This window comes from Canis lupus, chromosome 21, assembly GCF_003254725.2.
Source record: "Canis lupus dingo isolate Sandy chromosome 21, ASM325472v2, whole genome shotgun sequence".
NCBI classification, from domain to species: Eukaryota; Metazoa; Chordata; class Mammalia; order Carnivora; family Canidae; genus Canis; species Canis lupus.
Genome location: NC_064263.1, coordinates 29,502,013 through 29,518,900, shown reverse-complemented (window position 1 = coordinate 29,518,900; position 16,888 = coordinate 29,502,013). Strand labels below are relative to the sequence as shown.

The following is a 16,888-nucleotide window of genomic DNA, read 5'->3' as shown; positions in this document are numbered from 1 at the left end:
TTCATGAATGAATGTAGAGTGGTAGTTAATATACTGATGCTCAGGTTACACTAACTGGTTAGAAGTTTGGCTTCATTACTTGCCATATATGAATCATTTGACAGTTGTTTTATCTTTCTGTGCATCAATTTCCTCCCCTGGAAAAATAATTATAGCATCATCTACCTCACGTTTATGGTATATGTTAAGTGAGGTAACATATACAGGACTAGATGTGGTGCCTGATATATAGTTCTTTGCAAATATTATAAGGAACCTTTAGTAGGGAGTGTAATTGTGTAGAGGGAGTGGTAGGCATTGAACCATTAGAGACAGGTGTGGTCAGTTTCAAAGAAGAGGAATTTTGGGGTGCTATAGAAGCCTATGAAAGTGGAGTCTATGATAGTTTTGAAGATCATGTAAAGATATCCTGAGTAAATTTACAGATTGAATGAGAAAGAGAAGCATCAAAGCAAGGTAGAAAAGGCATATCAAAAAGTGACACCTCCACATAAAGAGGTTCTGTACTAAGAGAGAAAGTATAGTGTTTCTTAGAAGCACAGAGAAGGACAATATAGCTTTATGTAGTGTATAGCTTTGAGGCACATTCCATTCTTCATTGAAATCAACTTAACTATCAATTTGAGTCTTCATCCAGAAGGATAAAAGAATTTTGAATGTAGGCTATTATTTCTTCTCTGATCCAACTATGCCCCCATGAAATCCATGTTTGTTCAAATATTCTAAAGTCTTGTGTAATAGGAGGCACCTGGTAGGTTCCACCAATCCAACACACCCCTCCAGTTCCTAAGCAGTATTTTTTCCCTTGTGGTATCATAACTTCAAGTGACCAACTCCCTTTCTCCTATTCTTCGTTCCATCATTTTTTTTTTTTTTGTGAGGTAGGATGTACCATCTCTCCTCCAAATTCAAAAGCAGTATCTTTTGTAACTCCACACTGTCTGCTTTGCATAAACCCTACAGACTATAGGTTTTGCCAAGAGATGAGAAGGATCTGGACTTTCTAACCTTGTCAACTAACTACTAGGTGAGGGACTACGAAGGACCTGGTTACTTATTTGAAATCAAGGCTGCGATCAGGAACATGACAGTGGCCCCATAGGCAGGAGGAATAAAGTGTGAAAGGTATCCAGTGCTGCCAGTTGGGAATCTGACAAACAGTTCTGGAAGAACTTGGGGATCTCAATAGAGTAGATGTTTCTGGAGAATAACATGACATTTGGTCCTGTCTTTGAAGATGCCATCAAGTAGCTTAAAAAAAAAAAGGAATGTTCTATCAATAAATCATTTAAGTTTGTGGAGAACCATGTAAAAAGCTTTGTGGAAAGTATTGGTGCATCAAAATAATTTTTAAAGGCTGGGAATAGCAATAATCTGCTGAGTCAGATTGTTCATCGCCATACTTGGCTTTGGGAGAAAAGATCAAATATGATTCATCTCTGCATTTGGGAGAACTCACTCAATAAATTAGGGCACAAAAATGTCAGACAGGAAACTATCAGTGACGCTCACCATGGTAAGACATGCTGACGGTGTGATGGAAGCACAAGAGGGTGATTTGTTGTACAAATTGAGAGTTCAAGAAGAAAAGTTCCATACCTTACAAAAGTAAAGTCTCTATTCTGTGGTTCTGCTTGAAATACAGGTTATATCTTGTGAGGTTGGTTTTGTCTAGGGTAGTAGCTATCCTTATTTCAATATTGGTTTATCAGTATTAGAAGAAAAAATATAGCACTAATTATTTGTATTGGGAAAAAAGGGTTCTCCAATTGATTAAATAAGCACCTACCTTATAAAATTATTTTCCTATAAAATTAGGAAAAGATGAGCAAAATACACTCAATGGAGCTAGTAGGAAAAGAATAAAAATAAGAGCAGAACTTGATGAAATAGAAAATAAACAGAAAAAGAAGGAAAAATAAACCAAAAAATGCTCCTTTGAAACAAAATCATTGTATCAATATGTACCTCTCCCCACTAGTCAGTCAATAAAATTAAAAGTGTTACAATATCAACATCAGTAATAAAGAGGGGATGCCATTACAGGTTCTAGCCAGTACAGTGATATAGAATTATTATGAACAACTTTTTGTCAATAAATTTGAAAACTTATGTGTTAAACATAAATTCCTTGGATGATATAAATATTGAACTTGACTCAAGAAGATATGGAAATTCTTGACAACTATATGTCAATTAAGGAATGTGAGCTTATAACTAACTGTATATATTAAAGAGCAAAAATCACAAGCAAAAGAAAAAAGCCTCCAGATGAAGTGGGTTCACTTATGAATATTATGACTGCAATTAAAGGAAAAATAATTTTAATCCTGCCCCAAATCTTTGAGCAAATAGATGCATTGCAAACAAATTCCAACTCATTTTATGAAGTCAGATTTATCCTGATACTGATAACGAGATGACAACATTACAAACGAGGAAACCACTGATCAATGTCCCTCAGAAATAAGGACACATGGGATGCCTGGGTGGCTCATTGGTTGTTTGCCTGAGGCTTGAGGTGTGATCCTGGGGTCCTGAGATGGAGTCTAGCACTGAGCTATCCCCAGGGAGCCTGCTTCTCCCTCTGCCTATGTTTCTGCCTCTCTCTCTGTGTCTCTCATAAATAAGTAAATAAAATCCCTTTTCTTAAATAAAAGGAATAAGGACACAAAACACTTTAAAAATTATTGGAAAATTGAATCCTCCAAAATATATAATACGGCTAATAAATCATGACCAATTTTTGTGTTGCAATTTGGTTTATCATTAAAAAGTAAATTTTTAAAGAAGTGTTTTTAAAAGATTTAATTGGAAAATTTAATGTGGAATTTAATTAAATGTAGAAAATCTACAAGGTCAATTAAAATAACTATACATACTAAAAAGTAAATACAGAAAGGTGCAGGGATACACAGTCCACATATAAAAATCACATTTATTTCTATATATTAGAAACAAATATCAATAATTAAAAATTAATTAACAAGTGATTGGAAAATGGACTTTTAAAGCATTTAAAAGAGTGCTAAAATATAATATTAAGCAATAAATATTCAAAATATGTGCAAATCTAAAATCAACAACATGAACAACATTGTGTTGGCAATGATGTGGACAAAAAGGAACCCTCTTGTATTTTTTACAGGAATGCAAAGTAAAGAGAACCCTCTGGAGAACAGTGTGGAGGCTCCTAAAAAGTTAAAAAATAGAACTACCCTATGATCCAGGAATTGCACTACTAGGTATTTACCCAAAGAATACAAAAATACTGGTTCAAAGGGGTACATGCACCCCAATGTTTATAGCAGCATTATCAACAGTAGCCAAATTATGGATAAAGCCCAAATGTCCACTGATTGCTAAATGGATGAAGAAGATATATATATGCAATGGAATATTCCTCAGCCATAAAAAGGAATGAAATCTTGCCTTTTGCAATGATGTGGATGAGCTAGAGTGTATTATGTGAAGTAAGTCAGTCAGAGAAAGACAAATACCACATGACTTCACGTAGAGAACAAACTGAGGGTTCTGAGGGTTGCTGGAGGGGATGTGGGCCAGGGATGGTTTAAATGGGTTATGGGCATTAAGGAGGACACTTGTGATGACCACTTGTGATGATGACGGAGTGTTGTATGTAAATGATGGAATCACTAAATTGACTCTCGAAACCAATATTATCTATTGTTACTTAACTGGTATTTAAATAAGTAAAGAGTTGAAATGGAAGAAAGAAATAAGAAATCAGTATGAAATGTAACACACAGTTTCAAACAATTTAAAATAAATGAAAATAAAAGCACTTTTGTGATCTTGTGGAATGTTCCTTAAATAGGATCCCCAAAGAAAATTTATTCATAGTAAAACAGAAATTTGACTTAAACAAATTGAAGAATTTCCATTGAATAATGGAAAGTGTATGCTAAAATTCAGATATATGACTGGCTAGAGGAATACTAATAATATCTAGTCAAAAAGGGACTCTAAGACTTAAAATATGCACAGATTTTGCAAATATGCAAGAAAAACAAAAATTAGTAGAAAACACAGGCAAAGGGTATCAAGATATAAATCACAGCTTGAAAATCACAAATGGCTAACACCACTCAGTTATATGAACACCATTCAGTTATGAGGAGAAAATCAAACAAAAATAAAAAGATATTATGTTATTTCCACCAAACTTAAAAAAAGATAGCATCAAACGGTACGAAGAATGTGAAAAATGAAGAAACTATAAAAATTTTATAGTTATGCTAACAAATTATTTTATTAATATTTTGGAAAGAGATTTGGTAATTTCTAGGGAATTAAATATTTTTATGCACCGTAAGTGAAAAATCCCCACTCCTACACACACTCCTATTTTAGGACTATAAGATAAATATCCGAGTATATTGACAATAATAGTATTTTTGTTAACAATTAATTATAGGTCATTTCTGTGTTGTCTACTCACATAAAATAGAAAATGCATATCATAGAAATTGAATAGCAATAAAAAAATGACATACACAGAGCAACAGGAATGGTTGTTACGATTTAGTATTGAGTCAATAGCCAAACTGTGGAAAGAGCCTCGGTGTCCATCGAAAGATGAATGGATGAAGAAGATGTGGTCTATGTATACAATGGAATATTCCTCAGCCATTAGAAACGACAAATACCCACCATTTGCTTCAACGTGGATGGAACTGGAGGGTATTATGCTGAGTGAAATAAGTCAATCGGAGAAGGTCAAACATTATATGGTCTCATTCATTCGGGAAATATAAATAATAGTGAAAGGGTATAGAAGGGAAGGGAGAAGAAATGTGTGGGAAATATCAGAAAGGGAGACAGAACGTGAAGACTGCTAACTCTGGGAAACGCACTGGGGGTGGTGGAAGGGGAGGAGGGCGGGGGATGGGGGTGACTGGGTGACGGGCACTGAGGGGGCACTTGATAGGATGAAAACTCGGTGATATACTATATATTGGCAAATCGAACACCAATAAAAAATAAATTTATTTAAAAAAAGTGTTGAGTGAAAATAAAGAATAACGTCTGATTTATGATCCAATATCATTTTTAAAATTCAATATCCAAATCATTTTTCATAGATGGACATGTAGTTATGTTAGCAAACTTATGATTAATTACACATATTTTAAAAACACTGGATTTTTCACTTTTCTACAGAGAAAAGAAATAGGAATAATGTTGGGATATGACAAAGACAGAAAAATAAAAATAGCAATAAAGAAACTGATGATGATGGCACAGCACAGGGATTATACTCAATGGTACTGTAATAGCAGTTTGTGGTGATAGACGGTAGCTCCACCTGTGGTTAGCAGAGCATAACTGTATACACAATCGAATCACCACATCTTCTTTATCCACTCATCTTTCGATGGACACCGAGGCTCCTTCCACAGTTTAGCTATTGTGGCCATTGCTGCTATAAACATCGGGGTGCAGGTGTCCCGGCGTTTCACTGCATCTGTATCTTTGGGGTAAATCCCCAGCAGTGCAATTGCTGGGTCGTAGGGCAGGTCTATTTTTAACTCTTTGAGGAACCTCCACACAGTTTTCCAGAGTGGCTGCACCAGTTCACATTCCCACCAACAGTGCAAGACGGTTCCTCTTTCATCCTCTCAAAAATAATGAAAACTAAAAAATCTAAAGAAACTGATGATGCTTGCTCCCATAATTTGAAGGATATGAATAATTCACATGATGTTCAAAATGAAAATGAAAAAAGAAACAAATTGTGTTTTGAAGTATACAGTTGTAAATATATTGCATTTAAAAGATCTTTCATCTACAAAAAATTACTATAACATTTTCTCTTTTATTTTTTTTAAGATTTTACTTATTTATTCATAGACACAGAGAGAGAGGCAGAGACACAGGCAGAGGGAGAAGCATCTCCATGCCAGGAGCCTGATGTGGGACTCCATCCCAGGTCTCCAGGATCACACCCCAGGCTGCAGGCGGCACCAAACCGCTGCGCCACCGGGGCTGCCCAACATTTCTCTTTTAAAAACATACTGCATTTTCTCATTAATATGTTTTTCAAGTTACTCTAGCATTATTATCATTATGATGCCATCATAAAAATCATGATAATTAACATCAGTGCATTACATAGTATTTTTTGGGAGGGTTTATCAAACGATTACGTGCAGGAAGCTCATGAGAACTTCTGAATGAGCTTATTGGACCCATGGAAGGCACTGAGTGTGCATGTGCAAAGGAGTGTGAATGTGGATGGACAGATGGATATAACACCCTTACATCCAGGAAATGGATATAGCACCCCTACATCCAGGAGACTAGCTGCCTACAGAGCACACAGTTAATGTTGGGCTAGATTAACAGAGCTCCTCACTTTTAGAGAGAAAGAAAATAATTTCCTTCTCACACCTGCCTGCCTGTCTGTCCCAGGAGGACATTTTAATCCCAAAGAGTAGGGATGGCAAAAAGTTCCCAGATGCCTATGTCCCTCAAGCCCTGGAGCTATAACTACACCAGATACTTGAAAAACTAACCAGAACTCCAGTATTGTTGGGGCCAGCCCCCCTGCTCACATCCTCTGTAGGTGAGTCTGGTAAGAGGGTGCCTGAGAGGCAACTATACCAAGATTAGCCAGAACATGGGGAACATCTCTCTCTTCAGTCCAGATCTGTGCTCCATTCCATTCCTGAGTCAGTACAGCTGAAGTACTTGGAAAATGGGGTAGTAGAGACTGCATCCTGTCCCAGGTCAGGAAGCACATGTGAGAATCTGTGTTCTGGGACCTGCCCTTTTTGTCTTTTGCCTTTTCCTGATCTTTTGCTGGGTGGTGAAGAAGGAGATACAGAGAAGCAGAAATTTGTCCATAGGAGATTAAAGTAGGGAGCCTGGAAAGTACATCTTGTGGAGCTTAATTTAGATGATTTGGAGTTTTCTTTCTTTTCTGTTTTTAGGATTTTTTTTATATATTTGAGAGAGAGAAGGAGAGAGTGTGCATGCAAGTGGTGGTGGGTGTGGGGTGGAGATAGAGGGTGAGGGAGAAGCAGACTCGTCACTGATCAGGAAGCCAGACCTGGGCTACATCCCAGGACCCTGAGATCAAGAACTGAAATGATGTCAGATGTTTAGCTTATTGAGCCACCCAGGCACCCCTAGATGATTTGGAGTTGTCAACTGTACATATTAAAGTGTCAGGGCTGTAGAGCAAAGAATCTGTACATAAATGCATGAATCATGGGGGAAGAATTAAATTTCATCTAAATAACATTAGAGGCTGAAGACAGAGCTGACAGTTGGGGTCGGTGGAGTCAGCAAACAGTTCTTCAGAATAAGGTCAATCTAGAGAATTTCTAAAAACTATGCTGTAAAAACAGAAAACTATGCCCGGAAAGTCACTGAGGTACCTGTGACGGGTTGCACTCATTAATGTCCTAAACCTTATTTGAGAGAGCTGTTTCAAGTCCTGTCTGAATTTCTGGAGTTAGGCCGTCCCTACAATCATCATCATTATCATCATCATCATCATCATCATCAAGAATAAGAGACACAACATAAAAGAAAACAGAAAGACAATTGTACTCCGAGTAGGGAAAGCAGGAGTCATAGTTGTACGTGTAAGAAAAGGGGAGATTCCAGATTTCTAGAAAACTGTCCAAGAATTGCAGGAACATGCATGATTGGAGGTAAGAGAGAGAAACCTAAAAACATATAAAACAAAATGCCAGATAAGATATTCATTTCTACATCACTGTGGTCACACAGGACACAGGTGTTTTCACATATTCACTGGTTTGATCCTTTTATTTCTTCCACATCTGAACCCTACTGTAAAGAAATAGCAATTCAATTAAGAGTGAAACTTGAATGAATCAAACATCTATAAATAAACCATTCTCGAGTCCTCTATACTGCTTAAAGTGATAGGAATGACCCGGGAACACCACACAAAGGATAAACAGATGAATTCACATGGCTCTGGATGATCTTCTAGAACTCACACGTCAGCTAAGCAAAGCCAATTAGTCTAAATTCATGTATCATGTTACTAGCTAATTTTTATCCTAATTTTACAGATCACTGAAAGAAAACTGTAGAAATATTTGGCAAAATATGACAGCACACCAAAATGGCACCATCTCCACTGGGGCTTCAGAGTTTCTCCTGAATTGTTTTGTCAGGTCCCCCACTTGGCAGCTCTGGTTATCCCTGCCCCTCGGCCTCTTGTTCCTCGTGGCCATGGGGGCCAATGGTGTTCTCCTGATCACCATCTGGCTGGAGGCCTCTCTACACCAGCCCCTATACTACCTGCTCAGCCTCCTCTCCCTCCTGGACATTGTTCTCTGCCTCACTGTCATCCCCAAGGTCCTGGCCATCTTTTGGTTTGACCTCAAGTCCATCAGCTTTGATGCCTGCTTCTTACAGATGTTCATCATGAATTTCTTCTATGCCATGGAGTCCTGCACATTCATGGTCATGGCCTATGACCGCTATGTGGCCATCTGCCACCCACTGAGGTACCCATCCATCATCACAGAACAATTTGTAGCTAAGGCTGCCATTTTTATTTTGGCCAGGAATGCTATTTCTACATTGCCTATCCCCATTCTCTCATCCAGACTCCATTATTGTGGGAGAAATGTCATTGAGAATTGCATCTGTGCCAATATGTCTGTCTCCAAGCTCTCCTGTGATGATGTCACCATCAATCGCCTCTACCAGTTTGCTGGAGGCTGGACACTGCTAGGATCTGACCTCGTCCTCATCTTCATCTCTTACAGCCTCATACTTCAAACTGTGATGGGATTAAAGGCGGAGGGTGCTATGGCCAAAGCCCTGAGCACATGTGGTTCTCACTTCATCCTTATCCTCTTCTTCAGCACCGTCCTTCTGGTCTTTGTGCTTACTCATATGGTGACAAAGAATGTGTCTCCTGATGTTCCAGTCTTGCTCAATGTCCTCCACCATGTCATCCCTGCAGCCTTGAACCCCATTGTTTATGGAGTGCGCACCCAGGAGATCAAACAAGGAATCCAGAGATTACTGAAGAAGGGATGGTAGTGAGGACAACTAGATCTCTGCATTCCTAATACAAGATGAGTTTTGATTCAATAATGGGTGAGTGGGCTGAAAGTCATGTCTATGAGTTATAATTCAAAGTGGGTACATGTGATATTGTCTTCTTTAATAAAACTTAAGGTTTATTTTTTTATTTTATTTTTTATTTTTTATCTATGTGATCGGTATTTATTTCTTTTTTTTAATTTATTTTTTATTGGTGTTCAATTTACTAACATACAGAATAACCCCCAGTGCCCAGTCACCCATTCACTCCCACCCCCCGCCCTCCTCCCCTTCTTCCACCCCTAGTTCGTTTCCCAGAGTTAGCAGTCTTTACGTTCTGTCCCCCTTTCTGATATTTCCCACACATTTCTTCTCCCTTCCCTTATATTCCCTTTCACTATTATTTATATTCCCCAAAATACCCACCATTTGCTTCAACGTGGATGGAACTAGAGGGTATTATGCTGAGTGAAGTAAGTCAGTCGGAGAAGGAAAACTTAAGGTTTAATAGTTAGTTTTGCTTTCTCTTATTTCTCTTTTAAAACTATCCCTGACCCCTTTTGCTTTCTCCCATCCATACGATCATATTTTAAAAGAAACTGGAATTTCCTAGGTAGGTTCTAAGGTGAGAAATCCATATTTCTGAATATACAGCTGTTAATATGTCATGTCTTTATATTCTTGAATATACAGCTACAGATATTTTGGGTAGAGTTGCGTAGCGAGTAACGGGTTCTTATTCTTTTTTCCACAGAAGCGAGTATATTGGAGACAAAGAACTAAGAGTGAAATTTCAGTCAGTGAATGTTGGAAGTTTGCTTGTGACCTATTATTGGTTTTGCAATTGGGTGGTCTTTGAAAATGTGCTTTGCAAGAGGACAGGAACTTCACATGGATTTCTTACTGTGCAACAATTATCAATGAGTTTCATTAGATTTATGAGACTCCTAAATTCTCCTCCCCAATGCCTTTGTGCTTTGGACATATATCTTTTGGATCCAAGGTGTCATAGTTTACTGTATGCACACATAGCTCTAGTAATGAGTTAAATACAGATTGTAAGGATTGTAATATATGATCCAGTAATAAATCTAAGTATCACAAACATAATATCTGAGCATAGTTTTGTATTAATCAGACAGCTTCCTTTTTAAAAAGATTTATTTGGGAACACCTGGGTGGCTCAGTTGATTAAGAGTCTTCCCTTGGCTCAGGTCTTAATCCTGGTACCCTGGGTTTCAGCCTCATCAGGCTCCATGCTCAGCAGGGAGCCTTTAAGTAGACTCTGTTGAGCCTGGAGCCGGACCGGGATTGGTTCTCACCACCCATGAGATCATGACCTGAGCAGAAACCAAGAGTCAGAAGCTTTAACCAACTGAGCCAGCGAGGCACTTCAAATTGGACAGTTTATTTTTTTCTTTTCATAGAGATTTTCTTTATTTATTTGAAAGAGAGAGAGAGGGAGAGACAGAGAGAGAGAGCCTGTGCAGGGGGAGGAGGCAGAGGGAGAGGCAGAAGCAGACTCCCCACTGAGCAGGGAACCTGATGTAGGACTAGATCCCTTAACTGATTGAGCAACCCATGCTCCCCAAACCGGGTAGTTTCTAAGCACACCTTGTGTTCTGAGAATTCTGTTAGCTATTAAAACATAAACATAGATAGCACATTTTTTTTAAATCAGTCTCTTATTTGTTGCCAATGGGAATGAGCTCCAGCTGTCCACAGCAATAACTTACTCATCCATGCATCCTGCATTGCCCCTTAACCAAAAAAGAACAACTTCCTTCATCATGGTCAATATTGTGAATCACAACCAATTCTGCATCCTGTGATGCAGAGAAAGCATTTGACAACATACAGCATCCATTCCTGATCAAATTTCTTCAGAGTGTAGGGATCAGGGAACATTCCTCAGCATATTACCAGCCATCTATGAAAAGCCCGCAACAAATATCATTTTCAATGGGGGAAACACTGGGAGCCTTTCCCTAAGGTTAAGAATATGACAGGCATCTCCACTCTCACCACTGCTATTCAACATATACTAGAAGTCCTCGCCTCAGCAATCAGACAACCAAAGAAACAAGGGCATTCAAATTGTCAAAGAAGTCAATCTCTCCCTCTTTACAGACAACATGACACTGTACATAGACAACCAAAAGACTCCACCCCAAGATTGCTAGAACTCATACCGCAATTCGGCAGTGTGGCAGGATACAAAACCAATACCCAGAAATCAGTGGCATTTCTATACACTAACAATGAAACTGAAAAAAGAGAAATTGAGGAATCAATCCTATTTGCAATTACACCCAGAAGCATAAGATACTGTGGTCTCTTGTTTTGGAATGATGGTAATGTTGACTTCATAGAATGAGTTTGGAAATTGCCTTCCATTCTGTTTTTTTGTAACAGTAGAGAAGAAAAGCTATTATCTTTTCTGTGTATGTCTGGCTCATTTGAAGTCATTTGGCCCAGGACTTATGTTTGTTGGGAGATTTTTGATTACTGATTCAATATCGTTGCTGGATGTCAGCCTGTTAAAGTTTTCTATTTCTTCCAATTTGGTTTTGTTAGTTTATAAGTTTCTGGGAATTTTCCCATTTCTTCCAGGTTGCCCAGTTTGTTGGCATATAATTGCTTATAGTATTGTCATATTCAATACAAATCTCTTTGCATTTCTGCGGTGTTGGTTGTGATCTCTCCTCTTTCATTCATGATTTTGTCTATTTGGGTCCTTTCTCTTTTCTTTTTGGTAAGTCTGGCTAGGGGTTTATCAACCTTATTATTTATCGATCTTTAATATTTCTTTTCCCCTGCTGCGTTTATGCTTTACTTGCTGTGTTTCGAGCTCCTTTAGGTGTAAAGTTAGGTTGCATATTTCAGACTTTTCTTGTGTCTTGAGGATAGCTTGCATTGCGATGTACTTCCCACCTAGGACCACCTTTGCTTCATCCCAAAGGTTTTGAACTGTCATGTTTTCATTTTCATTTGCTTCCATGTATTTTTTTTTAAATCTTTGATTTTCTGGTTGATCCACTCATTCTTTAGCAGGATGTTCTTTAACCTCCATGTATTTGAAGTCTTTTCAGATTTTTTCTTATGATTGATTTCAAGTTTCATAGCATTGTAGTGTGAAAATATGCATGGTATGATATTGATATTTTTGTACTCATTGAGGGCTGGTTTGTGACCCAGTATGTGATCTATTCTGAAAAATGTTCCATGTGCACTCAAAAAGAATGTTTATTTTGCTACTTTAGGATTAAATGTTCTGAATATATCATTAAATCCATTGCATACAGTGTGTCATTCAAATCTACTGTTTCCTTGTTGATTTTGTGCTTAGATTACCTATTCATTGTTGTAAGTGCGGTGTTGAAGTCCCCTACTTTTATTGTATTATTATCCCTGAGTTTCTTTATCTTTGTTATTGTTTTATACATTTGGGTGTTCCCATGCTGGGTGTATCAATATTTACAGCTGTTAGATCTTCTTGATGGATAGACTCCTTAATTATGATATATGCACCTCTTCATCTCTTGCTACAATCTTTATTTATTGATTGATTATTTTTTAAAGATTTTATTTTTATTTCCTCACGAGACACACACACACAGAGAGAGAGAGAGAGAGAGAGAGAGGCAGAGACACCGGCAGAGGAAGAAGCAGGCTCCTTATAGGGAGCCTGATGTGGGACTGGATCCCAGGTCTCCAGGTTCAGGCCCTGGACTGAAGGCGACACTAAACTGCTGAGCCACCAGGGCTGCCCTAATCTTAGTTTTAAAATCTAGTTTGTCTGTTATAAGCATGGCTACTTTGGCTTTTTCAAATGTCAATTTGTATAATAGATGGTTTTCCATCCCCTCACTTTCAATCTGCAGTGTCTTTAGGTCTAAAATGAGTTTCTTGTAGATACCATATAGATGGATATTATTTTTTGATATTCTGATTCTGATACCCTGTGTCTTTTGATTAGAGCATTTAGTGTCCATTTACATTCAGAGTAATTATTGAAAGATGTGAATTTAGTGCCCTTGTATTCCCTGTGGAGTGAATATTTCTGTTTATGTTCTCTGGTTCTATCTACCTATAATCTATCTATTTTTAAGATTTTATTTATTTATTTGAGAAACTGTGAGAGAGATCACAGAGGGAGAAGGAGAGGGAGGAGCAGACTCAGGGCTGAGCAGGGAGCCTGATGAGGGGCTCAATCCCAGGACCCTGAGATCATGACCTGAGCCAAAGGAGATGCTTAACTGACTGAGCCACCCAGACACCCACCCCCTCTGGTCCTTTTTTTTTTTTTTTTTTTTTTTTTTTAGTTTTTGGTACTTTTGGTCTTTCTCTTCACTCCAAAAAATTGCTTTTAAAATTTCTTGCAGGACTAGTTTATGAATTCCTTTAGTTTTTGTTTGAGAAACTTTATCTCTCCTTGTATTCTGAATGATAGTCTCTGTGGATAAAGAATCCTTGGCTGGGTATTTTTCCATTCGATATATTGAATATTTCCTTCCATTCTCTTATGGCCTGCCTGTTTCTATGGACAGATCTGCTGGAAGCCTAATCTGTTCCCTTATAGTTTAAGAGCATTGTTTCCCCTTGCTGCTTTCTGGGTCCTTTCGCTTTTCTGTATAGTTTGTGGATTTGACTGTGATTTAACTTTGACATGTTGGGGTTTTGTTGAATTTAATCGGATTCTCCATGGTTTTGGATTTGATGTCTGTATTTTTCCCCAGATTAAGGATGTTTTCAACTATAATTTGTTAGAATAAACCTTCTACCCCAGTTTCTCTCTTTACATCTCTTGGGATTCCCATGATATGAATATTATTATGTCTTAATAAGTTGCTGAGTTCCCTAAGGCAACCTCTATGGTCCACTACTTTTCCTTCCCTCTCCCTTTCGGCTTTATTATTTTCTATTATTTTATCTTCTATACCACTGATTCACTCCTGCGCTTCATCTATCCTTTTTTCTTTATGGCCTCCATTTGGGTTTGCACCTTAGTTTTAGCAGTTTGAATTGTGGCCTGACTGTATTTTTGTTCTTTTAACTCACCAGTAAGAGATTATTCCAGTAAGGGATTCTCTTGTGTCTTCTATGCTGTTTTTAAGCCCAGCTACTATCCTTATAATTGTTGTTTTAATTCTTGTTGAGACATCTTGCTTATGTCTATATTGATTAAATCACTGGCCTTGAGTTTTACTTCCCAATCTTTCTTTTGTGGTGAATTTCTCTGTCTTGTTATTTTGTCCAGAAAAGACAAGAAGAAAAAAAAACAAAACAAAACAACAACAACAACAACAACAAAAAACGAAAGAAAACACAAAGGAAAAAAAACAAAGGAACCCTCCCCCAAACAAAACAAAACCTCTAATTCTTGGATGTATTTTCATCTGTTTGTTAAAGAATTTGTTAAAGAATATATATACACATATATATATACACATATATATTATATAAATGTGTATATATATGATTCTATATATAATATTATATATGTGTTATGAAAATAAAAATAAGAAAAATATATGTCAAAAATACTTAAACACAAAAATTTTTAAAAATTAAAAATAAAAATGAATTGAAGATAAAAATAAATGAACAAATAATAATAGCAATAAAATGAAGAGTAAAACTAGAAAGGAATCTATATCCTGTTTCCCCTAGAGCCAAAGCTTTGCAGCACTGTGTTCAGTAGACCTGGTATGAGTGAGTTGTTTGTGCTGGTCTTCTGGTGGAGAGGGCTGTTTTGCTGATTTTCAAGATAACTTGTTTCAGTGAAAGTATGCCTCCAGGGCACATGGAGGTGGTCTTGATGTGAGTGGCTTCCCTCCATGATGTGGTGCCATTTCATTCCCAGAAGTCTTTCAATGCTGATGGGCAGGATGAATATGGCAGCACTCTGCTCTCTAGCCCTGGAGCTGAAATTCTTGATGCCCTGCTCAACACACTCTTCAGAGAGCACTCACAGAAGAGCAGTCAGTCACCCCTCTTGTGTTCCTAGTTTCTGTCTGAATGCTGGATTCACCCTCCCTGTGACTGAGCTTCTTTATCCCAGGTGTATGACTGAGGTTCAAAACTCTAAATTTTAGGGACCCCCTCACTGTTCTTGGGAATGGTCTTCCTGTGATTTTACCATTTGCTGGCTAGTCCCAGGGAAGCCTTTACTTCACTGCACAGTGGTTCACAGTTTATGGCAACACAGACGAGAAAACTGGCACCAAGCCCCATTGCTCCCAACTGTCTTTCCTCTTCCTATACCTAGAAACAGTGCAACAAGTTGGTGCCAACTGATATTCTTGTGACTCAAGGTATCCTCTGACCATGCTCTCACTCCTGGATCTTGGGGTAACTTAGTAGGCAGTTCCCTTCCCTACAGACATGTTCACAGCTGTATCTCCCCTAATTCAACTATCTGTGCCCCTCCTACCTTCTACAAGGTGGTCACTTTTTGATGTGTAGACTTCCAATTTTTGTTCTCTGACCTCTGATTAGTTTCTTGGGTGTTCAGAGTGATTTGATAACTATCTAGCTGTGTTTGAGGGACAACATAAGCTTAGAGTCTCTCTACTTCACCATCTTAACTCCTTCTCTTTGCAAACAAAACCTTCTCTTTGCAACTGTTTTATTTTTTGAAACATTTGGTTCTTCTTTATAACTGAATATCCAACCTATTCTCTCCAGTATTTATTAAATTTTTGAGGATTTTAATGCTTTTGTTTATCTAACAAGTACTTTCTGCTTATATGCTAAGTCTTCCTAATTTATCCTTAATTGTTATTCTTTCTGGCACATTAGTTCTAATTGTTATGATATGGTTGTTCAATTCATTCCCTTTTCTTTTTTTAAAGATTTTATTTATTCATTCATAAGAGACACAGAGAGGGAGAGAGAGAGAGAGAGGCAGAGACATCGGCAGAGGGAGAAGCAGGATCTATGCAGGGACCCTCACATGGGACTCGATCCAGGGACCCCCAGGATCAGACCCTGGGCTGAAGGCGGTGCTAAACCACTGAGCCACCGGGCTGCCTTCATTGCCTTATTCAATAGTGTTATTATTTTCTTATTTTATATCCTGTATATGCATATGTCCCTGGGGTAATGATTTTCTTAAAATTTTCTTTTCTTAGGTTGCTTTATTGTAACAGTTCATTATATAATAAATATACCAAATGTGAGTTAGCCAACTATCTGGTTATTGGTGTGTCAGTGAGTAGCAGGCTATTAGTTAAGTTTTCTGAGGATCCAACGTTACACATGGATTTTTGACTTTGTAGTGGGTCAGTACCCCTAATGCATTTGTTGTTCAAGGTTCAACTAAATTGCTTTGACAGCATTTCAAGAATTTTGATGTGTTGTATTTCAATTTTTTTTCTGTTCACAATACTTTCCACTCTCCATTTTGATTTCTTTTTCTCATGAATTGTTTAGGAGTGTATTGGTTAGGGATCCCTGGATGGCGCAGCGGTTTGGCGCCTGCCTTTGGCCCAGGTCGCGATCCCGGAGACCCAGGATCGAATCCCACGTCAGGCTCCCGGTGCATGGAGCATGCTTCTCCTGCCTGTGTCTCTGCCTCTCTCTCTCTCTCTCTCTCTCTCTCTCTGTGACTATCATAAATAAAAATTTTAAAAAGGAGTGTATTGGTTAATTTTCAAATGTTTGGGAATATTTTCAGACATCACTTTATAGTTGATATTTAATTTAATTTCACTGTGGTGAGGGAATATACTTTGTATTAATCTATTCAGGTGTCCTGGGCTTATCTTTATGTCCCAGAGCATAGTCTATTTTGGTTAAAAAAATGCATAATGCATATTCT

At 37.9% G+C, this 16,888-nt stretch overlaps 1 protein-coding gene across 1 annotated transcript; it reads left to right on the top strand.

Moving 5' to 3' along the window:
* The first annotated feature begins 8,112 nt into the window (after positions 1-8,112).
* On the top strand, positions 8,113-9,060 carry LOC125753286 (olfactory receptor 56A3-like). The gene has a single exon (XM_049099102.1). It carries the CDS (start codon positions 8,113-8,115, stop codon positions 9,058-9,060), a length of 948 nt encoding a protein of 315 aa, XP_048955059.1.
* Positions 9,061-16,888: the final 7,828 nt, after the last annotated feature.